The following is a 25,708-nucleotide window of genomic DNA, read 5'->3' as shown; positions in this document are numbered from 1 at the left end:
AAGATATGAAGGGCCCCAACATCAGAGCCGGGTACCTCTCGCTTTGTTGTTGATCCGCTTCCTCTGGCTACTGGAGGTGTGCGACAGCAGGGTGGCCTGCTGGTGGTTGGAGTCCACGGGGCTGGTGGCGATGATGTTATCTTTGTACTTGTTCATCAGCGACAGCTTGGCATTGTCACTCCCTGTATAAGGAAAAGTCAGGGCAAGAACTTTAAAAGGTCAAAGAAGAGTGAGAGCAAAGGAATCTGCATACACCAAGTACACGGAGTTTTCACAGAATTAAAATAAGGAACCTTTAAAGTGAGGGCTTGGCAGAGACAGAGATGCTTGGACTTCTAGGGGACCACGGAGTGACGAGAGGAGTGAAGTCAGAGCAATTCCAACTGAAAAGCCGAGTCAACCAGCTCTGTGTTGAGAGGGTCACCACATGCGGCCCTTTGACCAGACACAGACCACAGAGGGCTTCCTTCGGGCTGGCCAAGAGTCTCACGAGAAGGTGAATTTGAGTGCCTTCAGACAGAACAGGCCCGCGGCCCACCACAGTCTGCACCAGTCCCTGTAGTCTGACGTCCAGCTCGTCCACATGTCTGAGCCATCTGCCTGCTCGCTGAATGCATCTGACTCTGTAACCCCCGAGTATCACCTGCCTACTTGGTGGGCTCAGCACTGTGCCAGGTGCTATGGGGAACCTGAGACACTGATGATATGCCCCCTACTCTCACGGAGTTCCCAGGTTTTAATCTTAGTAGGAAGCGGCCACTCACACAGGCTCTCTTCCTGATAACAAGCAGAATGGAGGCCTATATGATGGGATGGCAATCTTTTCGAGTTGAAAGTCTATATAAAGCAATATTCAGTACCAAACTGTCTTCTTTGAAGATAATGGAGCAGTTCCTTGAAGGGCCCCTGTCTTGGGGTTTTATCTATGGGGAGTTGCTAATTTATAGACAGTCAAGAGAGAGATAGGTAGGCTACTGCAAAGGAAAAGTACAGTTGTGTTTTCTCTGCGTTTCATTGGCCCTGGTCTTGTTCAGCTGGATCAGGTCCAAGTTTCTTCCACCTCGTGTCTCACAGACACACAACGTGTCTGCGGTCAGACAGGCGGATGGCATCCCTTCGTTTTCTCTGAAGAAGTGCATCGACCTCAGAGGCATGGGCAAGGCAACACAACTAAAGCACGCAAGGCCAAAGTCTCCAGAGTCATCGAAAGGAACAGGTACCTCTGTCCCCTCTACTTCAATGGCAAATTAAATTGCCCAAACAAGCCCATACACAAACAACACACACACACACACACACACACACACACATTGATCTTCCTTGTTATCTTCTTATTTCCCAGAGGATGGCTCATGATGTACGAAAAAAGTTCCAACCCACTCTTGGGTTGGATGTAAAAGTATCTCTGCTACCCATGCAAAGTGCCGGTGGAGAGGGACCCAAATTACAGCTGCCCTGCTGACGTCCCAATGCCAGAAAACAGCTCTCATCCTCTCAGGAAGAAGCTTATGTTTCTTGCCCACCTGGGAAAGGGCACCGGCACATCCCGTTATGCATGACTGGCAGCTGCAAAACTAGAAACATCTCTTCCCTCCCTGCTCCCTAGCTCCCCGTGATAAAGGATAAGGACCAAGTCACCCACCTGGTGTGAGGTCCATGCCCGCCTTCTCGTTGCAGCCCTGCAGGGAGTCAAGGGTGCGGGTGACCTGGCTGGCAAAGTCCTCCCCTCCGTTCATGCACTCCCGCTGCAGGTGGTGGCGCAGGTCGGTGATGTCGTACTCGTAGCCGTCCAGGATGGGTGTCTCCCGTATGCTCAGGGTGCCGCTGGAGTTGTGGCCCTGCACGCGGGCATTGCGCAGGCTCTCCCGCCCGTGCCCGCCGATCAGCACCGAGGGGATGTAGTGGATCTCGTTGGCTGCCTCGGCGCTGGCGCTCTTCTGGGGCTGGGGCACCCGGCGGCGTTTACACCAGCGGCGGCGGGTGTACAGGATCATCACCAGGCACAAGATGGACAGCAGCAGCGCGATCATGCCACCCTGCAAAGAGAGGACAGCGGATGGGGGTGGGGGGGTGAGCGTGTCCCTCAGAGAGGCGTCACCCCTCTGCGGCCACCATCCATCACTCATTCGTTCATCCACCCGGGTGCAGAAGCACATATAACAAGCATCACTCGGCAAGCCAAGGCACAGTCTGCTGTGAGCCACGCTAAAGGTAAAAGAAAAATGGAACTGGGAGGACCAGTGTGTCATCTCAGTGATCCGCAGGTGCTTTCGGCTTAGCGGACAATTTGAATACAGAAGTCTTTGCGATTTTTTGTGTGTGCGCGTGTATCTCGGCTGCAGAGATAAGGAAGAGGGTTAGTTTGTTAAGGCAAATCTGTCCCATAAAGCTACTTCCCAGCCAACCTTTAGCAGTGTGGGGTGGGGATCCAGTTTCTTCCTCTCTCACGTCTTTAAGTCAGTCACAAGTAGGTTTTAGCTCAGGCTCAATCAATGATCGTGTGTGCTCTAAACGCGGAATCTCGGCTTCCCACTCCATCTGACGGAGACGAGATACACTCACCCTTGCAGGGTGGTGGCCAGGACCGAGTTAGGTTCCTGTGTGAAGTGCCCGGTAGAGTGTGTCCCACAGAATCCAGGCTGACTCAGACTAACCTTAGATACCTCCATCCAAGTCCCCACCCCGGCCGGGAAAACCACGGGCCAATCCAGAGAGGCGTTTACATCCAGGTGTGCAGAGGCATCTCGCCATCTGACATGAGTTTGGGCCACACTGCCCGAGGTGACAGTCTTCCACTCATACTGTCCTGAGTGATGCTCCTGTTCTGGCCTCCTCTCTAGGGAAGAGACTGAGACCCACATCCTGGGGTCAGGCTGGCGGGAGGGTTTCTTTTACCCCTCCCCATGCTTCACGGCCATTCTGTGAGGCCGCTACATGAAGACCAGGACACCACTCCCTTTGTCCGAGGGGAGGAGGCAGTGCTCGCTGCGACTGAACACCTCACCTGGACACCCACGCAGGACAAGGCTGGCAGGGAGGGTCCGGCAAGCCTGTTGCTGCTCAGCGCTCAGCGGACATCAATCTTCCTGTGCACAACCCGTCTTCACTCCCTTTATTTTGTGCCATATCCCTCCCGACTTGTTCCATCAAGTGGGGGTGTGCCAAACGGTGGTTTTCCCAACCCTGAGCTTCCATCACCGCCGCCCCGTCACGCAGGCTGGAGATCAAAACCCCGCACAGGGCAGAATCGAGATTATTCCCCAAACTCATTAAAGGGGACTCTTCCGAGTTTCATAATAATTATGTCTTGGTTTATAAAGTTTCTCTGCTTGTAAATCTTCATTTACCCTCCCTTCCCTACCATCAGTGTGAGCAAAGGAGCACACAAATACACACACACACAAGATGTGGCCACTTTCAAACAGGCAGCACAGAGGAGCTGAGACAAGAAGCAACAGAGTCAGCTGCAAGTGACAGGTCATGTCCAGTGGCTTGTAGGGGACACACACTGGCCTCCAGGTTTCAAATTCCTGTTATCTATGTAACTCTTTCTCCTGGTGACACCTCTCGTGCAGGTACAGAGGAAGCACACGTGTGAAGCTGCTCCGTTACAGCCGGATGAGAGTCCACAGCCACACAGTCACGTGTCCTTGTCCTGGCTGACCGCCACCTCCCCTGCCATCCACCGCCCGTCCCTGCACATGAGCACACAGAGCCCCCGGGGCCCTGGAAGGGGCCACCCCGGAGCCCCGCACCAGTCTGCTGAGAGGGAACAGGTGAGTCCAACCCGACAGGTTGTCAGCAGATGCTGTGTCTCGGAGTCAGACCCGTGTCCTGTCCTCCCCCCCAAACGGAACCTGCATCAACAGGTAATTAAGCCAGAGGAAGAAAAGGTCCCCAAGTGAGAAAAGTTGTCAGACACTGACTTAGGCCAGCAGAAGCAGGGGGTAGTTTTACTCCCTGAATTCAGAGCTGTAGGGGTAGCACACACATCCACCTCCGAGCACCCACTTCGGCACCGGCACCATCTTCCCCGCTTCCCCGGGGTGGGGTGGGGGCGGTTCAGGAGCCCCTTCCGCTCACCATCCCCAATTCCCCTCGCAGACGGCCACCGCAAGGCCAGGACAAGATGCAGTCAGAGGTTCCGTCCCGATATCACGCAGGAATAACACGAGGACAGTTGCCCAGGATGGGGTTTAACTATGCATCAGACATTTGTTCTAAATGTTCCACACTTTCGACTCTAAGAGGGACAGTTAAACTATTTTAAACATGTCTGCCATTTGCATTTGAAAAGGCTAAGGCACAGAGGTAAAAAAAAAAAAACCCCAAAAAATCACAACATAACACCCTGCCCAAGGTCACACAGGGTATGAACAGGACTGACACGGGAACAGACTGACTCCCACTTCAGAGCCCACGTTCCCCACCATGTGGCCACAGTCAGCCCGAAGGAGCTTTGCTCCCTGGAGACACGCGCACCCTGGCGTTGAGCTCACAGACCCTACGAGGACAAAGTCGGAGTGTGGATGGATGATTCCTCCCGGGTCCATCCTCACTTCTCGAAGGAAAGAGAGGAACTATTCAGAATGCCCATCTAGCTGACTGTGGGTCGAATCAGCAGTCATAAACACACATCCTTTTGCGATGCACGTATGAGGTGGCCCCGCCCGAGATCGGTCAGTAGTGGGAAGCCGACAGTCCCCATTTCAAGGTCTCTGTGGTAACATGAGACTGTGCATCACACAAGGCTACCTGCCTGGGGGCTACCACTGGGCCCTCCGTTCAGTTGAATATCAACAAAGACATCTGTGTTTTGGCTCAGTTGTATTACTCTCTAAAAATCTCTGGGTCCTTCCCTTCCTTTTCTAATGAAGAATCAAGGCCCAGAGAAACCGCAACACTAGGCAGTGCCCACTGGTTCTCGGCCCTTGGTCCCTGCTCTTTTTGTGGTGGTATTTTGTGAGGTTCACACAGAATTCCCTTTACCGTGCATGGGCCTAGGCACTCAGGAATGGTTTGTGTTTATTTTGTAAAAAGCATGACAACCTAAAAGGAGCTAGAACACAAGTTTTCATTTGGCTAAGCCAGTGTATTTAGTGTATCTAATCTTGTTTTAGTGAAACATTTTCTTTACTTCGAGTCAGTGACTCCTGACCACCTTAACTCTTTTTTTATAGAAATATTGTGTTTAATTTTTTTTTTTATGGAGGGAGAAGGAAGGGAGAAAGAAACATCAATCAGCTGCCCCTCGGACACCCCCAACCAGGGACCTGGCCCACAACCCAGGCATGTGCCCTGAACAGGAATCGAACCAGCGACCTTTTGGCTTGAAGGACGAAGCTCTGAGCCACACCAGTCAGGGCTGATCTCAACTCTGTAACGTCGGTAACCAGTAATGAATTCCAGGCATTAGGCGAAACCTAACGCAGGCCCAGGAGGAAGGATTCTCAGGTAGTCAGTGGCATTGTGGGTAGTTTCTCTGCTTCCACAACCCAGATTGGTGGCAGGTGTCACAACACTTTGGATGACTTACCAACTGTGCGTTACTACGTAAACAGTAATACAGAGGTGGGCAAAAGTGCTGCAGGTGTCCCCATGGAAAAGGGCTTACAGGTTATGATTATTACAATTGCTTTATTAACTGAAAAAAATTGCCACAATGCAACTATAAACCTACTTTTGCCCACCCCCGTGGACATAATGCTAGATATTACTATGTAATTTAATAATGATATTTTATAATGACAATAATTTATAAAATCGCCACACGCACACACACTCCTCTGAACTGTTTACTTGCCCCACCCAGTGCGAAGGTCACAGGCACTAGGGAAAGGCATGGGGCTGCCTCCTTCTTACAGGGACAACTTGGAAATCCAGTGCTCACATCTGACTACTTTCACAGTCCCGTGAGAAACTGTAGTTTGTGGATGTTACTACTTTTAATATCGCTACTTCCATTGAGGACTTTAAGCCATTTGAGTGAAAAACACAGATGCTCTAGGATTTTCTTTCAAATCATCTAGTGAAACCAAGAGGTGGCAAATTCAATGGAAATAAACCTAGACCAAGAGCTGCCGCTAGGAGCTTCCTGATAACTGAGTCAGGAAACAGAAAGGCAAGCTGCCGTAGCTTCCTGCCTGACCAAAGGGGGTCTGTGGGGGGGAACAGACCTGCTCCACGCCTCCAACCCCAAATGGACTTCTACCTGGCTGCACGCATGCACACACCGACCGAGGTAACGGTAAGGTCCTCACCCAGGATCCACAAGAAGTGCCAAGAGCCCTTTATGCCGGGATCCTGGCTTTGAGTTTCTATGTCACCTTAGCTGTTGTGTTCAGAGTGTGTTCTCCATTCATGCATCTTAGTTTGTTTTCATGGCATTAAAAACAGAACAAAAAAAAATTAAGAAACATCTGGACCCAAGTGAAACAATTTGCAAATTTAAACATTAAAAAAAATGATAACACTGACTACACAACATGAAATTATTTTGCTCTTTGTTCATCTTTTCATGAAATTTCTGATTATTCTATTGATTTTCCTCAGAACTGTTAACATTTTGTAATGAGAAGCGTGTCTGGGGCACATCAGAGCTCCACAGCTATGAACAAGTTGCTTGTAAAAAAAAAAATGGCTTTTAAAAAAGTGTTTTTCTTTAAAAATCAATAAATCATTTCTACTGGCTTCAATAGAGATCAAACAAATGAAACTGGCTTTTATTTTGTTACGACACTGCCATTTTCGGCACTCACCTGAGAGTGCGGCACGAGGTCAGGTAATTTGCAGATTTTGGAATCTCTGTGTAACAAGGCTTTATGTAACATCGATGGCGACTGCCCCGGGGCAGAATGTGCTTGGCAGGGCTCCCCTTCACGCTCGGCCCCGTCACGCAGGTCGACCCCGAGCCGGTCTCGCATGTGTATTGGTCCTGGGTCTGGGTCACACCACCTTCCTCAGTTAACTCCTACTTGTCCTCCAAAGTGAGTTCGGTGATATAACCCCAGAAAATACTTTCCTAATCTTGCTGAACTGCCCACAGAACCCACCATATAACTCTAAACACAAGGACTTTGTCTTTGATTTGCTTGCAGTCTTGTCTGCTAGGTTACAGACTTCATGAGAGCAGGTGTCACTGAGCTCCAGGGTCAAGTACAGTGCACGACATAAAGCAGGTGCTCAATAACCGTGGAAGGAAGGGAGGGAGGGAGGAAGGGAAGAGGAAGGAAGGAAGGGAGGGAGGGAGGGAGGGAGGAAGGGAGGAAGGAAGGGAGGAAGGAAGGAAGGGAAGAGGAAGGGAGGGAGGGAGGAAGGAAGGGAAGAGGAAGGGAGGGAGGGAGGGAGGGAGGAAGGGAGAGCTCAACTTTGAGTATTTTTCAACATGGACATCTTCTACGTGCCTGCAAGTAAAACTTACATAAGTCAATTGTTTATGTGACTCATTCAAGTCATTCCTCAATCATTCAACAAGTTATCTACTCCCTTTAACAAGGCATTTTTCTAGTGGTCACTGCTATGTGGATTCCACAGAGAACGATACAAGTGTAGGCCCTTATCTCATGGATTTTACACTGGAGTTAGAGGGAGTAATCTGTTTGATTAATTTTTAATTTAAGAGGAAGAAAATAAATAGATCACAAGAGTTGGAAATAGCCAATCATCACTCTTCTTCCTCCGGAGAAGAAACTGGGATAGGTAAAGTGACCTTGGACTAGACGGTACCCTAGGTTACATCTCAGGGCAAGTAGACCCCTTTCCTTATCCCAAATCAGTGTCGCGGGATGCACAGATCTCAAAATGAAGAACTGGGATGTATCAATGTCGCCAACACTTAGGATATCACCTGGGTTTTGTGAATCCTTTGCCAGGTGATATCACCTTGGCAAAGAAATGGAAAAGCTGAGATTGTGTTTCCAGCCTCCATCTGTCAAGGGACCACAGCCAATTAATTGGCTCACATTTCAAAGCTTAGCTTCACCCTAGGAGGAACCAGAAGAGTGAATCTGAGACATAATTAATTATCCCTCAAGGCAACTGGACAGACTGAATTCCAATTATATTCCAAAGGGAATTAAATGGTGCTTAAAAAAAAATAAGATTCAAACAGGCAAGTTTGGTGGCCCACGTCAACTACTTTTCCCCAATAACAATGCCGTGGGTCCGGGGCACGGGTCCTGTCTCATGTACGACAGTGCTCACTCACATCTGTCTCTGGCTTTCAAAGGAGACAGGCCGAAAGGAGAAAAACTGTGCAAACCCACCCGGCAGCGCTGGTCATATTCTAATCTGCATTCCAATGTGCCAGGGGTCGGAAATGGATGAGGTAGGTAGATGGTTTTCAAAGTCTCGCCCAACCCTGTGTCTCTATGAGCCCAAGGGAATACCAGACCCCAACTATTGATACTAAAACCACAAATGTCCCCAATAAAACAGCAGGGCTCCCCAGTGGAGTGATGGTGCACAACCTTTTGAACCTACCCCAGGCCTTCATCTATCCAGTGAGATGACTGGGAGAAACGCACTGAGTATTCCGCCCTGAAAATGCCCTGATTGTAATCCTGGCCCCTGCCGCACTGGAAATAGCTCTAGACTGGTAAACAAATGGTAGAGAAAATGTCTGTCACTCCTCCTGCCCAGCAAAGCCAGAAACTACAGACCGAAGAAATCATGGGAGCTCTCCTTCAGAGGTGGGCCAGGCCAGCTCCTCCCCCAAAAGGCACAATAAGGCCTTTGAAATCAGATGATGTCATTGAAATTGTAGTAACAGGTGCTTGACCTTGAGGGTCCCTTTGCTGCCAGAGGCATCGCCTCAACGAGAAGCGAAAGCCCCTTGGTCAGCTCCTCCAGCCGATTCTCTTCTGCAACAGCTGAAGAACAGAGACCCATTACCTCCTGCCCATCTCCTTCCCAAATGGAAGACAAGAGAAACACTTTAAGCATATTAAGTAGTGAGTCCAATTTATAAATTATTAGGAACATTACCTCCCCTTGGGGGTTTTCTGAAGTCTTTAATCGTGTGGAAATGCTTTCCAGTCGCCATGGGCCACCACGTTAATTAAGAGGCCTCAGTACGTCCTCTGGGGCTTCTGACATGAACTGCACGTCCCACTGGCAGGGGACAGACCCGCCTGCCTGGTTAGCCGCTCACTGGGATGTGACACTACCATAGCCTGCTGTCACGAGATGCTTCAAGACCCCTTCCCCATTCTTCTAGATCCAAGTCTCCACAGCTTAGGAAAGAAATAGAGTGTCCTCCCAATACCCCCGTCATTAAGTTGCCATTGGTTGGGTGAAGATAGGGACCAGGCAACCTTCCATCAGCAGGAGATGAACCCAAAGAATAAGAGCCTTCCAGGTTAGGCAGGTTGGCAGTTGACGGCCCTTCCCAACAAAGGCAGCCCAGAGCATGAAGCTCTTCTTGGGAGGAAACTCTACTCCATAGCTTTGCTTTTTGGTTCCAGCTCTCCAAGTTGTCATTCTGTTGGGTTTGATCACTGTCCTATGTCTTTAATCTGGGAAGTCTGTCTTCCATTTCTTCGGGAGACTTCAGGAGCCTCATCTAATGACAGCCTGAAGTCCTACTGGGAAAGTGGCTGGAGGCTAGCGTGACGGACTCGGCCTGGTTATTTCAAGTTGTTCTCTTTCACATGCTTTTTATAGAGCTGCTTTTTTGGTTCTTGGGATTTTTCTTGCCTCAGAACCTTCACTTTTCTGTCCCAGAGCAAAAGCAAAGGACGTATTTGTTCATAAGGTGCTCAGAGCTGTCTAATCATTAGCAGCACCGGTGACCTGACGTTTGATTAGACCTGTCGTTTAAATGAGAGTGCTAAGGCCGACTAGAGCTGGGTGAAGCAGGGTGGGAGAGCAGCAGCTTGTTGTGGGCTGGGTTTTCTAGGTCCAAGGCAACTCTAATAGATCCCTCAATACCCAGGAGAGGCTGAGCCCTCTGCAGAGCAGGACAGCAGTGAGGAATCAGGTGACCGGGACAAAGCTGAGGTCTTCTCATCCCTCTGGATATAGACTTAACATGTGCGATGATGCTGCCTAGACAGGCATTCGGGTGGACCCCCAATCAGTGTTAAGACAACACCAGTAGCCCACGTGAGTGGGTATGTGTGTGCGTGCACAGGCAGGAATGTGTGACGGGCAGACAAGGACTAAAAGGGTCCACACAGAAGCCAAAGCACCCCAGGGCGCTGTCTCAGGAACCCCGGGGCAGAGCTGCGTGAGACAGGCACCCTCCATGGCCATGCGCACCAGCCCTGTACATCTTCACCAGCCGAGCATGAAGCCAATGAATAAATATCTCCAGCTGGAGAACGCTCAATGCCTATTGTTGGCCATGCTCCTTTCCTCCGTCCCTCTTTGTTTTTATGCAGTAGGTGATCTTGATGAAAAAAAATAATAACAATAATCTGCTCCATTAGGACCAACCATTATGAGAATTATTGAACGAGTAACAGAAGAGGCAGCTGGCACAATATATGCTAATGACCACTAGACTTTAACTGTCTTTCTCTCTGAACGTAATGGACTTGTCGAAGCCTCTCCGGCCCATCTCCTCAGATGTCGGGCAGCTCGGCCCAATGGGGAGAAGAGAAGGTCTCAGAGAGATCATCGCTGTGCAGGCAAGCAGCTGGGGCTCAGCAAATGGGAACCAATATTCCACGCTAGTCACTGAGGGCAGACCAGCTGCAAGGCACCTGTGAGGATTCCATGGCTCTGAATGAAGACAGCTGGGAATAGGAGGGAAGAGAGACTCAAAATGTCAAGATTTCCCTGAATTTGGTGCATATTCATCAATGTCACGCCCTGAACCAGTGAAGACTTAAAAGGTCCATTTCCTCCCCGAAAACAGACTGAGATGGACCCTGGATGGCTGGGCTATTCAGAGACGCCAGTCAGGGGACAGGTGGAAGGCCCTTCATGTAGGGTCTGGGGCTTGGTCACATTCGTGTCCCACACGGGGAGGCACAACTCGATCCTCACGGTTGCCTCCAGGTCTGCTGTTTCAGTGCTTGGAAGCCCCGCCCGGTTCTCTTTCACAGGGGGCAGGGGGCAGGGTCTCCAAGGGCACAGTCCCTCTGCTGAGAGAAGTGACAGCCATACACAGTCGATGGGCGGTTTTGTGAGTATCTCCAACGCTACAAACCACTGTGAAAGCATTTCTCAGCTTCCTGGAGCAATCCCATTCCATGTGCTTAATTCCTCCCCCGAATTCCTGCTTTATTTTGCTAGTCTTTGCACACACTGCCTTATTCTTATACGCGTATATCATGTAATGGAGAGATAATAATAACTGCCATTCGTAAAGCACTCACCATGTGCCAAACACAGCACATAGTGAATTACATTCATTATTTTATTTAATCCTACCAAAAATATAAGCAGTAGAAATTACTATTTCCATTTTTAAATGAGGAAACAGAGGATCAGAGGGATTAAATCGCGTGCGCAAGTTTCAGCGGTGCTCTGAGGCCAAACTCAAGACTCAAGCACCACTGATCTCAATGTGTTCCATGACCTTGTTCCATGACCTTGTTGAGGAGAAAGGGGCCCACCACTGTAGTCTGGGCCCCCATCCTGCACCTTCCCATAACCTCTAAATTAAGTGAGCCTGGAATGGCCTTGCTCCTATACTCTTCACTTTTGAGGTCATGCAAACGAAGATCCCTAAATGTCTACACTCAGAACTGTCTGCACTGCCTGCCACAGATGCCCCGATCTTCTTCAATGAAGCTGACCTCTGATGGAGCAGATACACAATTTCAAGCAGTAATTTAACTGTGCCTAGGGTGGCCGTACGTGTCAGACTGTCGTTCCGACATGGGCAGGGAAAACCGTGGAGGTATCTGGTCCTGGGAAGATGTTTTCTAAGTGAAAGCCGCTGCCTTCAGGGCCCACAGGTAACAGATGCTCAGCCGTGCCCTGGAGAGCAGCCCGCCACCCACGCCCACCATTCAGGTCTGTTTGCTGTCTGCAGGGCCTTGTTCTGGGATCAGAGACCTAAGAGGAACGGCAGATGTTTTCCCACAATGTAACTACACACATGGAAGACAGGCTGGGAGAAAATCTTGAACTTGAACACTTTTCGGGGAAACTGGGAACTGCACTGCAGCCAGGTCACCTGAGAGACTGCTGGCCAACAGATTCGGAGGCAGTAGGAGAGACCCTGTAGGTCAAGTTTTGCATCAGGACCCAAAGGGTAATAATAATGGTCACACCCAACGCAAGTCACTCAAGGCTGGTCAGACACAGAGGCGAGCAAGTGGCGTTCTGCTGGCAAACCTCCTCGAATTTGTCACTGATGTGACCCACCACACTGGAAAACAATGAGCATCCACGGCCACATCCCTGTAACACTCCAGCTGTGACTCCATCTTGGCATTGAAGACATGTTATCAGAGCTAAAAAATTATAGGAAAAAAAAACAACAGGAAGGACTAGTGGAGATGATGTACGTTCCCAATTAGCACACCATACACCAAAATCCCTTCCAAAACCCCTACTCCTTGCCAGCAAATGCCTGGCATCAAAGGGGGCGGGGAGAGGGAAGATTGACAGTTACAGGAATCTCCTATTGGACCATGCACTAGCCGCTGTGGCTCTTATTTCTCCCTCTTAAAAAATTATTACAATTCAATTTTTCTCTGGAACTAATCAGCACAAAATCTGGAGAAGAGGTCTGGTCTGTGAAGGCAATCTCGGAGAGAGACAATGATGTTCTCATTAGGGCGGGCTCCCTTCACCCCCCAGCTCCGACATCAGCGCATATTGTCTTCAGCTAATTCCATTTTTGCTGGCAAGGTCATTGTACAAGTCTTCAAATCCTCCCCATCATTCATTTAAAACAAAAAACAAAAACCAACTCTGCCCTGCTCTGCCTCCTCCCTCCCTGGCAACAACCCCACCCCCACCTTGCACGCTGCCAGCTGTTTTCTACTTTTCTAGGATTTTTTTTCTCTTGTACTTTGCTTTAGATGAGGGGGTGGGGTGAGGAGATGGAGTAGGGACCCTGTCACCTATTTCTTCCCCAGCTGCGCATGGCTCACCTTCTCCCTGGCCAGATACTAGTCACATAAGCCAGGGCCTTGGGCACAGCTCCAGTGCTCACCAGCAAGGATGGCCCAGAGCAAAGGGAAGCTGGAATCTGAGTCCCAGCTCCGCCCTGATCCCCATGGAAAGTGACAAAGGCCCAACTGTGGTCTTGTTTTGATTTACTGATCAGGAGCCTGATGACGCAGAGTGAATCAGTAGGTCAGCCTGATCCGGCCAGAGGCACTACGTGACACAAACGATCAGGCGTTCTTGCTTCCAAGGCAACCGAGGAGGGAGACATCACCTGCCCAGCCAACGCTGAATTCTGTGCCCGGGTCGAGCATGTGTCCTTGCCCCACGAGGGCCCTTCCCAGCCAACCCGCAACAGCATGATGACTTAATTCAGACCACAGTGGCCGGGCTTTCGTTTTTCTACTTTTTAATAGTGGTGATTTATTTTTTTCTATTCTTAACATTCAGTTTTGTTGTAAGGGAGAGGGAGAAAGGGAAAAAAAGGAGGTTGGAAGAAAGACAGGAAGGAAGGAGGGGGAGGGAGGGAGGGAGAGCTGGCAGAGGGGACTAGGGTTAGTCTCTGCCCGTTCCCGAGCCTTTGCCCTCTCTTTCTTGGCATGTCCTGCCTCGCCCTCCCTCTACACAAGCCCCTCATTCCCTGTAGGTCTCAGGCTAACTCCTTCTCTTTCCTCAAGCCAACTTTGATTACTCTAGACCTCAGCCATGTCATTCTCTCCCAACTCTTAAAAACACATGTGGACATTTCCTAACTAATCTTTAATCTTCAATTCTGCCATTTCTAGTCTTGCAGGCAGAGACCATGTCTTAAAACCTTCCCCCAGCCAGCCCCAGCTTCAGCACAGGGCCCAGCCCGGGCCAGCCTCCCAGAGCATGGCACGGCTTGATTAATTACAGGGAGGCACACTCAGCTGGCTTGGCAAGGCTGATACAGCACGAATAGCATCATGTTTACACACTGTTTGTCAGTTCGGGCTTCAGGCTTCCATCTGGAAGCCCATCTTTGCTCCTCTCAGCTGGCTCCTTGGCTGCAGAGCTATCCCGGGAAGAAGTCAGCTGGCGGTAGGGTGTCAGGCTCCTCACCCACAAGGACATTCAAATGGCAGGCAGGTCCATGTGACAGAGCCACCACCCAGGAGATAGGAGCTGTGCTTTCAGAGAGTGTGATGGCTTCTCATTGGAGCTTGTGGCGCCCTGTGCCATTAGCACGCTGTTGGGAGGCGGTGGGGCACTCACTTCAATTGACGGGGATTTTTTTCTAGGGAAACCAATGGACCTGTACTTGGATCTGACCTGTACTCTACGCCACAGACCTGCAGGAATAGGGTCTCATCCCCAGAGAGGTCAAAGAAATGTGTTACCACATTACGGAACACCTAATGGTAGGAAGAACTGGACACCAGCTTCCACACCAGCTGTAACTCCATTTTTTTCCTCTCTGACACGCAGCCATACCAGAGGGACCGGCTGATAGGTCATTTATAACGCTACCTCCACTCCGATGGAAAAAAAGGAAACCCTTCACAAATGCCAGCACTCCTCCTACCACGGGTATCCAATTCACTTGCCACACTTCACAACTGATGGGGACATGGCGCCATGGCTGCCAACTGCAGAGCTGTGAATGCAGCCCCCAAGGAGCGCATTTTTCTGGGCAGCCTTGCTTTGCCAGAGTCTGGGTCAGGGGCTGCCCAGTCTCCAGGTCCTGGCAGGGGCTTCTCCATTGTACCACACCAGGCTGGTATCACCTTGGTCCTTACGCCGTGGCCTGGAACACTAGAAGCTGAAGTTCTCACTCAGAAAAATCTTTAACAGTGATTTTGCTCAGTGTGAATTAAAAAAAAAGTTAAACAGCTATCCAGAGAGGGCTCCAACACCTAGCCAGCTCTGGTATGTGTGGCAGTCTTCCCTAAGGTCCCTTTCCTGTGACCATGTGATGGGAAGGGGAGGGGTGAGGATTTAGTGGAGGGGAAGGAGCCACAACAAGCAGAGAGGAGACCTGAACAGAACATTCGGCCAGAGGCCTTGCAGGGCCGAGGCAAGGGCGCTGACTCACCAGCTAGGTCCGCATCCCAACAGCGTCACTGACCAGTCAGGCAGCCCTCTGACCTCTGCAGGTCTCAGCTTCCTATTTGACAGACTTGCTCAGCCTCCCTCCCAGAACTGACCATTTGGTCTGAGTTCTTTTTGGCCTCCACGCAGACGCCAGGCCCCCGTGGGATACAGAGATGCACAGGCCCTCACAGCAGAGAGCTCACACGAGGGGAGGCGCCCCGTGCACAGATGGGGACAATGGCGGGACTGTGCACAAGGGGACTGTGCACACACCCTGGGGGCGGTCAGTCATGGGGTGGACTTTAAAGTCATGAGTCCTTAGAAATGACCTCACTCGGAGGAGACAAGAGACATTTTAAGCCAATGGTACAGCATTAGTGACCTCACAGAAGTACTCTGTAACAAGAAAGGCCCTGGAAAGATGGCGGAGCTGGTCCATGTGGCCAGGACAGTAGGGAGCAAGGAGCGGTGGGAGACGAGGGTCAGGTCATGAAAGGCTCACCCCCTTGGGATTACCCTTCAGAGTGGAGGGACTCTACACAAGGGTTTTTACCAGGAAGATGGTGTTTTCTTCAGGACAGCCCGGTGGCAGTGAGAGGGAAGTTTTAAGGGGAACAAGAGAGGCAGGGGGCGTGGGCAGAAAACCCTTGCAGCAGTCTGGTATGAGATGTCGGGGCCCTGTATCCGTGGTGGCTGTGGGGACAGAAAGAAAAGAGGGATTCTGGAGACATTTGGACAATTAAATGAGCAGAGCTGGGCACTTGACAGAATGAGGAGGGAGAGGAGGAAAGGGAATCTTGGCTAGGGACCGTGGTGGTGGCCCTGGCACCAAGGGAGGCAGAGAACACGGGGTGGAGAGGGTGGCTGGAGAGACAGAGGATGCATTTCATTTGGCCTGTGTTGTCTGGAATGCATGGGGGACACCTAGACCGGAAGATCTGTAAGTCAGAAGCTTGAGGGAGCGAAGCCATTGCTGGAGATCGAGAGTGTTGTAAGAACCAAGTGGAACAAAACATAATACAAACAAATGATACTCGTTTCACAAACACCAACTGGGGATGTTTCTTGTGTGAAGCGTTGGGCTGGAAGCTGTAAGAAATATACAGATGAATCAGACTCAGACCAGATCCTGTCATTTGGGAGCCTAGAGACTAGTAGGGAAGAAAAGACTCATCAAAATACTGACACATTGGATGGAAATAGACACCAGCATGACAGAGCCTCAGAGAAGTCCTCCTGCCGGCCCAGCCGCCGGAAACCAAGGGGGAGGCACGGTCTCTGGTAGAAGGATTGGGGAAGGGGGCCCGGTGGAGACGTTTGAGGTAGGACCTGAAAGGCAGGTGGGATACGAACACATACATATGGAGGGACAGGGAGGGCACAAGAGCACAGGCCCAAGGCCATGGCAGGGACTGGGACAGTGATCAGAGGGTGCAGAAAGGGGGATCCTGGGCAATAAGAGTGAATAGGAGGGTTTAAATAATAAAATTTACTATGTGTGTGGGTGATTTTCAAGTGAAGTAAATCTTTCTCCCTTCAACTGTTCTTCCTCCGCAACCCAAGTGACTTGGGATGTGAGCTGGCGAAGGCAGCACTGGGCACAGATGCTGGGGGACATTTCTGGATGCAGAAACAGACCTCGGAATGCACTTGCCGTGTCACGCAGGAATAGTTACATGGCCCACTTCCCGCTGAAACTTCTCTCATTAGGGGAAATCGGTGAAAATGAACATCAGATCCAAGCTTGATCAAAGAGGCGAAGGAACTCACCAGGGGCATGGTGGAGCGGAAAGCAGGCAGGACAAAGGCAGCCGAGTGTCCGTGCCTCCAAGGGGGGCCTCGTGTTCCTGATGGAAATATGGCCCTGACTTGTCCCTGCCCCAGGCGGAGGCTTCCCTGGAACCCACGGGGCCCACCTGAAGGGAAGTATGGGAGGTGCCGTGTGAGACCCCACGTTGTTATTGGGGAAGTCAGGGTCCAGGAATTGTCCTTCCCGTGCAGACATCTCCCGCTCAGATAGAGCTGCTGTCCTGGGCACGGAGCACGCAGGGCAGGCGGGCCCGTCAGGTGCAGAGGAAATAGAGAAACACTGACTCAGACAGGGTCACTCTGCCTCCGGCCTCCCCAAAGTGATCTCAGGTAGGACAGTAAACGTCCTCTTCTGAGTACCCTCAGCCCTCCACGGGCGAGTCCACAGTGCTCCACAGACAGTTCCCCTTAGAAACCCAAGCTGCAGGCTGCGGGCCCTTCCTGGGAACCTGCTCCCTCCCATGGCCCGGGGACCACTCCGTCCCGAGGCCAATCCCAGGAGGTTCCCGGAGCACTTCTGGTCAACCAAGGCCTGGGGCTCCTCTAGGGAGATGGCTGTGAGGAGCAGAGTGGCTGAGCACCAGGGGCCTGGGTCAGCAATGCAGCAAACCCCAGGTGACTGCAGAGAGGCTCCTGGGACCCCTTTCAAGGGAGCAGCACAGTGGGAGGTGCCGGCTCCCTCCCAGGCAGAACCGTCAACCCGGCCTACAGGCACACAAGCTCCCACTGCCCCACAGATTATCTCACGTTCATAAATGGGAGGGAAAAGGGATCAGAATAAAGTGGTTTCGGGGATGGCTAGTGTCCCCGAAGTCTTCACTTTCACATTCCTAGATTGTGGGAGCTGGAGGCAGCTTGCAAGTTCGTCTAGCCGGGGGGTCACCGAGGCAGGGTTCCCACGGCCCACCCACGTGTACCTGGTTGATGGCCGGTGAAAGCGGGGGGCATTGCCATTTCATTACTTATTTTATAAACTATCGTTTTCCTGGACCTGCGTGGAAATAATGAACTATAGCATCAAACCCATGCTTTCGCTGACATTTTCATCTCAGAGACGGCTAAAGTAAGTTCAACCAGAAAAAGGCAGTCCATTTATAAAAAAATATTCAGAAAGTAGGAATACGGATTGTATAAATAAGTGGCAAAAAAGGTGGGGGGAGAAGGACTAAGGTTTTGAGAACAGCCGTTCACAGATGAGCAAATGGAAGCTCAGGAAGGTGAAGGAACTTGCCCGAAGTTTCACAGGCCTGCGTGGGGAAGGGACCCCAGTGAAAGCCTCCTGGCTTCTAACTCAGTGGTCTTATCCAACATTAGGCCGCCCATCTCCTCAGCACAGCTTCAGTCACTGCTGCAGAGAGGAGAGCGACGTGGTCCCTGATTCCGGCTGGGGTCTCGGCCTGCCTCCCGGCCGCGGAAACTGTGAGCAGAGCCCTGGCTGGGACCCGTTGGTGCTGCCCCACCCCAACCCCAGGTGGAGGCCATGGAAGGTGGCAGTGTCCTGGATGGCCCAGAGCCTCAGATGCTGAGGCCGCTTGTTCCCATCAGCAGAGGACTGGGATGATGGGGCTGGGGACTCACACAGCCCGATGACAGCCCGGGGTCGGTGACTGGGATGCATACACACCGTGACACTTAGGGAACAAAAGAGGGTGCCTTACCATCCCGGGGGATGCCGAGCCCTTCTGAGTTTGCTGTGCATGGCGGCTTACGTCATTTTGTAATAACGGGTCTACGGCCTATGAACACCGAATTCTGACATGTTCACCATAAATCCAAGATGCTTCTGTGTCTGAGTCCCAAAGCTCTTCATGTTCTTGCTCAGACAAGAAACAGGAAGGGAGGAAACAGGAGGCTGAACGCTTCAATAAACATCTGGTGTCAGATGTCCCTTAGGGGCCTCGTCCGGCCCTGTCTTCTCTCTGGGACTGACCTTAAGCTCTCCTTAAACAAACTCCGGGACTGGGGGCCAGAGCCCAGAGGGTCCCAGATAACTGCTCCCTGAAGCGCCTACCACTGTCAGGCTCAGTCCAACACATCCATAAACTGAGCATCTGGCGCACCCCAACTTAGAAGGCACTTGACTCATCCCCATTCCTACTCACGGATGTCAGCAGCAGCGGCGCAGGGATCAGGAGAATCATAAATAGCAGGGCAGCTCCGAGAAGTCCCTGACCTCCCCACCTGTACCAGAGAGACCTCTAAGCAACCTTGTGGAGGGTGAGAGGCAAGATTCTTAATAAACTTTAGCAGAAACTTCAGAGGGTCACAGCTGAGTTTAAGAGGCAAGATCTTAAAATTCTTCGTCCACCCTCAGTGTCATCAGCAAGGCAGTGAGCCACCACGAACTCTTCAAGGCCTACGTATCCGTCCCCGCAAACCAGCTTGGTCGTGACATGTCTGGAAACAGAACTCTGTTCCCATGTATATGAGTGTGCCATCTCTATTAGGTATTTTGCTTTAAGGGGCTATTCGAACATGGCCAGGTGTTTTTCATAAAAGCCTGCTGTGCAGCCCTGGCCAGGTGGCACAGCTGGTTGGAGCACGGTCCAGTACACCAGAAGGGTGTGGGTTTGATCCAGCGAGAGGCAACCAATGGATGTCTCTTTCTCTCTCTCCCTCCCCTCCCCACCCCCCCAAAAAGTCAATGAACATATTCTTGAGTGACGATTTTTTAAAAAAGTATACTGTGTTTGTCATAGTTGAAACCAAGCAGGAGCCTTATTAACCACACAGATAAGAAAAAACAGCATATTTGAGAATTGGTATCCTGTTTATATTTATATTTTTCTTGTCAAGTCTAAGCGTATTTTCATTTTCATCAACTTTTGTCTTCACTAAACCCTCAGTGCCTCTCAGGAGAGGCTGGTGCGTTTGCATGTCCCCTGCATTGGTGACGGCCACACGCCTGGAATTGGTAGCAAGAACCATCTCAGTGAATGCCTGCCTTCAGTGACAATTACAGTCAATCTATGGGAGTCTGGTGAAAACCAGCACGCTCTTCTTCACACTGCAAGTGCCACCCTATCGCTTCTACCAGGTTATTAGACTTCAGTCTCTGTTTGGGCTCTGTAGACAAAATGAGGAGAAAATACTGGATCAGAGCCAGCAAACTATGACCTTGAGGCCAAGCGTGGCCCACTGCCTGTTTGTATAAGTAAAGTTTTATTGGAACATGGCCATACCCACTCACTCCCGTATTACTGCATGTGGCTATTTTGGCACTACCATGGGAAGGGCTGGATGGTTGCACCAGAGCTCATGAGGCCTACAAAGCTAAACATGTTTCCCATTTAGGCCTTCATAGAGCCCTGGCCTAATTTCCTGCCATTACCCATGCCAGCATTCCCTCCGTGGGCATACAGAGCTGGCTACCAAATCTAGTCTGATCCAACCGGAGCCCATGGGTGGGACGGGGTGTGATATTTAAGGACAGACTCCAGGCCTGTGAGAGAATCGCGAAGCTTCTGATAGGGGCAGAGAGCGAGGGGAAGACAGCATGACCTGGAGGAAAGGTAATGATAGCATTCGGAATAAGAACCTGAGCTTTTCCACACACCGTTCCGTGCCTTCTTTCCCTGTTGCGACTGCAGTAACAATCTTCGCATGCGTGGGTACCTGGGCAGAAAAGAATTCCCCTAATGACATCACTGGGTTTGATGAAAAAATAAATCGGTGAGGTTCTTCCAGGCAAGCTTAGAGCTGGGCCTATCATCCTAAACCATAATATAGCTGCTAGGAAACCCTATAAACAATGAAACAGAAGTGGCTTAACAATACCCTGGACGTACATGACTGCATCCCGGCTTTGTAAGGGGCCCGTTCTATTGCCCTGATGTCCCAACTGCCTTGGTCTTTTCCCTGGGTACGACTCCTCCAGGGCTCCTCCAACAGGTTGCTATGATTCTCTTTTCTGAAGAGGGTTGTGAAGCTGCTTTTCTGCGTCCCTAAGGTAGTAGCCCCCTGGGTGACACACGGCACATAGGAAGGTTACAGGGAGCTTGCGTGGCACCCCGGCGTTTACCCAGTTAATACTGACTGGGCACTTCCCACGGGTCAGGCACTGCAGGAAGTCCTTAATGAAAATCATCCCATCTACTCACCAAAATGGCCTATAAAGTAGAATCTGTTATTACTCTCATTTTATAGGTAAGGAGAGTGAGTTTTGAGAGATTCAGCAATTTGTCCAAGGTCCCTAGAAAATCCAGTAAGTGGCAGCACCAGGGTTTCAACCGGTCTTTCTGAAAGCACAGCCCCTGGTATAAACCACCTCACTAACATTCAACACCAGAGGCTGTTGGCCTCGTTGGCTTCTCAGCGCCCTTTGCTCAAAGCCAACCCGGGGTTTGTTTTTCGCTTGTTCGCAGTGCTTTATCTTTTTGCCCAGTCTAGCTCCTCACATTCTGAAGTGGCTCAAGACTCCACCCAAACATGACAACGTCTTGCCCGAATCTCTGTGCCTTCCCAGTCTTCACCGAGCAGAGGGTTCTGCTGCCCCAGCTCAGGGCAGTGAAGTGATTCCACAGCCTGGAAAATGGGAGCAACCAGCTGCCCCCAGCTCTGCCAGGCCACAGAGTCCCCCAGCAGACCGAGGCCTGAAGTCCGATGCGCTTGCCTTGAATCTTGGCTCCCCCTGTGTGTGCCTGATTCTGCGATCTGCCTTCTCTGAGGCCCGGAGTCTCGCGTCTGAACAACGGGGAAATGTGTACCTAATTTCACAGGGCTGCTACGGGCACTGATTGACAGCATACATGAAAACAATCGTACACACGTCCTGGCACACAGTGAGTGAAGTGACAGTGTCTTTACTGTGACCATCACTAGCTCTTAATATTGATGTGAACCCCGCAGAGATGATGGCACCTGCTTTCAAAAGAATCTTCTGGGATTTTTGGAACTAAGTCCTTAAAAGTAAATGGTTGACTTTTCTACCAATTGAGTTAAATGGCTGAACAGAATATTACATCAAGTTGTTAAAAGGCGTTAGTATCCTGGTGGAAATTTGGCCTCTTGGCTATTTTCCTTGCTGTGTGGAAAAATGGGGTACCGCAAGGCCTCCGTGAGCTTCAGGAAAGGGAAGAACGGAACTGCAAAGAGGACATAAAAATGGAAAAGAATGGAGAAGACAGTGCATTCTACCTGGCTCTCAGTTCTGCCAAAGGCCATCTTCAAATGTTAAGTGTTAATAATATGATTGAATGTTCCTTGAAAGCAGAATCTTGTATTAATTTTCTATCTCTGTAGTAGCTAAAAAAAAAAAAAACAGGTACCTGAAGCCTGACAGATACTGTTAAATGAAAGAATCAATAACTAAATAAATAAATGAGTCAATGAATCTTTTCAATCAATAATAGGTCATTAACGCTTTCAAAATGCAATTTTAATTTCTAAGAACGCACTCCAGAAGTGAAAGCATGTACATGGAGAAGCTGAAGTTCATTGTTACATGACTTTCACAATTTTAGAGTTGGAAGTCCCCAACTGCCCTCTTCCCTTCCCTGCCAATAAAACCATGGCCAGCTGTGAGGTGGCGTGGCTCAAGCCAAGGTTAGCAGGTGGGTTTAGCCAAGCTGAACAGATCTGAGCTTTTGGGGTTAGCTGCCTGGTGCAGCCACAGAAGGAAAGATCTGTGTTCCACCTTGGTGGTGGGTCCTAGTGCCCACAGAGTTAGCAGTTTTGAACTAACAGTGGGGAAAAGTGTCAGACAAGTCTCAGCAGACAGAAGTCAAGGAAACAACAAATGTGGGTAAGAGGACAAGTAATAAACACGTACTGGGCTCTGACGATGAACCGGGAAGTGAGCTGGCTGCTTCCCATAGAGCCTCAGTGCAAAGCCTGGCTCTGAGACCTAGTGGTGCTTAACGGCAGGTAAGCTACTTAGCTCGTCTGGCCCTCCGTCACCTCACCTGTAAACCCTGCCTCACGGCGTGCGCATGAAACTCAAAAGTAAGCTGATATACACTGAAAACACTTAGTGTCTGACCCATAGTAAGTACGAAATAAGATAATGAGGAGGAGGAGGAGGATGAGAAGGAGGGTCTGATTCGATCCCCCTAACTCTCTACAAGGTAGGCGGCACTGTGCCCGTGATGTTGCACAAGTCAGCCAGGCCGCCACGGCGGGCCAGTCTGCTTAAGGAAGGGGCTCTGAGCAGGGCCTGGAACAGGACGGGTCATTTTCTGTGCCACAGAAGCCAACGTCCTCATAGCTGCAGCCAACAGGAGGTTAGGGTTACATCCACCTATGACATCACTTGGTAGGAAAAGCTCCGAACACATAGGAGCTACGGCAGCTAGGGAGAACCCCCGCTTCTCTCCTGAAGCTGTGCGGGGAAGGGACAAATGCAGGGAATCTTGCAGCGTGGACGCAAAGTTGGAAACCATGTCAAACTGCCTGAAGTCAGGAGGGGTCACAGTGAGGTGGCTCGAGCAGATGGAAAGTACAAACATAGAAAAACAGTAAAACGGGGGGGAATTTAGAGTAAAGACAAAGACAGTAATTCACAGACAGGAGCAACGGAGACGTGTGTGGAAGAGCCAAGCCCGCATGGACACCAACAATGTAACTTGGGACCGGCACAACTGGCCGTTCCAGGCTTTGCAAAATTCTGCTTTGTTCTGGTTTGTTTGTTTAATTAGAGGATTCCCGTCTCCCTTACCTCCATATGAATGTGTATCATCAAAGTCCATTACAGAGAAGGCCTGCGTGGGTCTCCATTCCTTAAAACTGAAAAGTGTAACCAATGCACCCATTTCACAGGTCAGGTAATAAAGTTTCCAAAAGGGTCCACAAATCACCTAAAGCGGTAAAGCCAGGGAGTGAAGCCTACCTTCCAACTCTAAACCCAGCGTTTCTTTCCATTACACCCAGCCCCCACTCCCCAGGAATACAGGAGGACAGCAAGCAACGTGCATCAGCTGAGCAACTGAATGGCTGACGGACTCCCACGTACCTGCAGACCATGGTGCCAGGTGAGGAGGTCTGCAAGCCAAACCCTCCCTTGGCACTTGGAATAGCCCCCAAAGGAACCCTGACATCTCCGGTCTTTTGCACACCAGCCTTTCAGAGCAAAGACCCAAGAGCAAAGAGCTTTTGTCTTTAGGGATCGTGGTGATTATTTTAGGAACCGCTGCCACTTTCCTAACGAAGGCAAGGTACACAGTGATGACTCTGGCAGGTGGGCGGTACGCCGGTCCGTCAGTCCCACCCCATGAGGGATGCCTGCACTGCTAGAGAAGTTCCTTCCACGGAATCAGGACCCATCTTTCTGTACCTTCCACTTTATTACTCTAGTTCTGTCCTTCATGGTAAGGCATGACATGCTTAACGTCTCCATTTGATTCTGAAAGGTCAGAAAGATCGGCCCTGATAAATTAGGGCATCCTCAGTCAGAGCTACACAAACAATACCAATCAACCATAAAGATGTAAAAGGGACCCTGATTCATAATACTTGTAACAGATTTCCTGAAGGCAAGAGCTGTTGACAGAAAAGGTGTCACGTCCTCTCTCCTTTGCCCATGACCACTGGATGAGTAAGGACCCAATGGTCTTGGTGGCCCACAGTGACGACCATGCCTGGAGCTGCTCTTCTCTGCCCTGCCAGTGGCTGAGCTTTAGCAGTGAAATGAAGACGGCTTCAAGCAAAGTGACACGTGATGCTCCAGCAGGTGGACCAAACTCAAATGGAACAGGGAGAGCAGGGCTGGGGGCTTTGGCACACGATGCTGGTGGCTCCCCTAATGCTCTGTGGGCTTTGTACTTGACCCCGCCCCAAATGGAGCCAACTTCCCCAGCATGTCCACCCTGTTCCTGCACTCTGGGACTCTACAATAGCACCTGCGGTCTCCTTCGTCCCTGAATCTTGCTCTCTTTTTCCTCCCAAGAGAAAACTCTGTGTCTTGGACTCACCCAGGGTTCCCCAAAACAAGGAGCCTGAGGACACCTGAGGAGCCAGCAAACACTGGCCAACAGGCTTCACACAGCAGGAGCTAGAAGTCCTAAGCGGCACCCATGCCTGATTGGTGGGCTTCTTCACATCCTCAGGGGGACAGACAGACGCTCAAAGATGACCTTTTTACAACAATTGTGAATTCTGCCCGAGAAGGCTGAACTACGAAAGATATTACCTACCAGTCAGAATTATCACTACAAAATATATATCAAACCGAAGTATTTTTGAAGGGCTATTTGCTGTGAAAAATGTACTCAACCAACCTGGATGCACAGAAGAAGTCTATTAACACTGCCACCTTTAATTACAAAGATGAAATATATATGTAATCATTAATATTTTATTAGACATCACTACATTTTGTAACACACTTTAAGGAGAAAAATATAGATTGTATAGTAAATCAGCAAAAGTAAAATAGGAAATGTATATCCACCCAGGGTCAGAGTCTGAACAGCTGACGTAAAGCCACGTTAAACCTTAATCTTCTCAGGAATAAACAATTTGCTTAATCTTCTCTAGGAATTGAAGAATTCCTTGACTTCTGGTTTACACTCAGACATCAATTTTCATTTGATGATCTTGCCTTCACTGACTCAAGAGTTTGCAAAAGCTTACGCTTGTGTACTTTTCCAGCTTTAAATGCCAATGTTCTTTGCAAAATTTGAAATAAATTTCTTTGGCCAAGTTTGAGTCACGCAGCAGGTGTAAGATACATTGTTTGACCTGAAGAACAATGACGTAAGATTTCGGGAGGAAAATCCAATTGTATTTTACCAGGAAGAAAGGGTACCCTTTCAGAAAAAAAAAATTATTCAAAAAT

General features: G+C 50.1%; 1 protein-coding gene across 2 annotated transcripts in view; it reads right to left on the bottom strand.

The window, feature by feature from the left end:
• Positions 1-25,708, bottom strand: part of ASTN1 (astrotactin 1) — a 270,174-nt gene that overhangs the window by 141,694 nt on the left and 102,772 nt on the right. Inside the window, exons 1-3 of one of the 2 annotated variants that reach the window (XM_045189330.2) lie at positions 23,591-23,668; positions 1,643-2,036; positions 36-182 (exon numbers count right to left, since the gene is read on the bottom strand). In XM_045189330.2, coding sequence (XP_045045265.2) covers positions 36-182; positions 1,643-2,036; positions 23,591-23,611 — 562 coding nt within the window. In that variant the 5' untranslated portion in view covers positions 23,612-23,668. Of the gene's footprint in view, positions 1-35; positions 183-1,642; positions 2,037-23,590; positions 23,669-25,708 lie in introns of those variants that run through there. The other variant, XM_024551717.3, reaches the window with a different exon arrangement.

Source organism: Desmodus rotundus, chromosome 12 (genome assembly GCF_022682495.2).
Source record: "Desmodus rotundus isolate HL8 chromosome 12, HLdesRot8A.1, whole genome shotgun sequence".
Lineage (NCBI taxonomy): Eukaryota > Metazoa > Chordata > Mammalia > Chiroptera > Phyllostomidae > Desmodus > Desmodus rotundus.
This window is presented reverse-complemented; position numbering and strand designations above follow the sequence as displayed.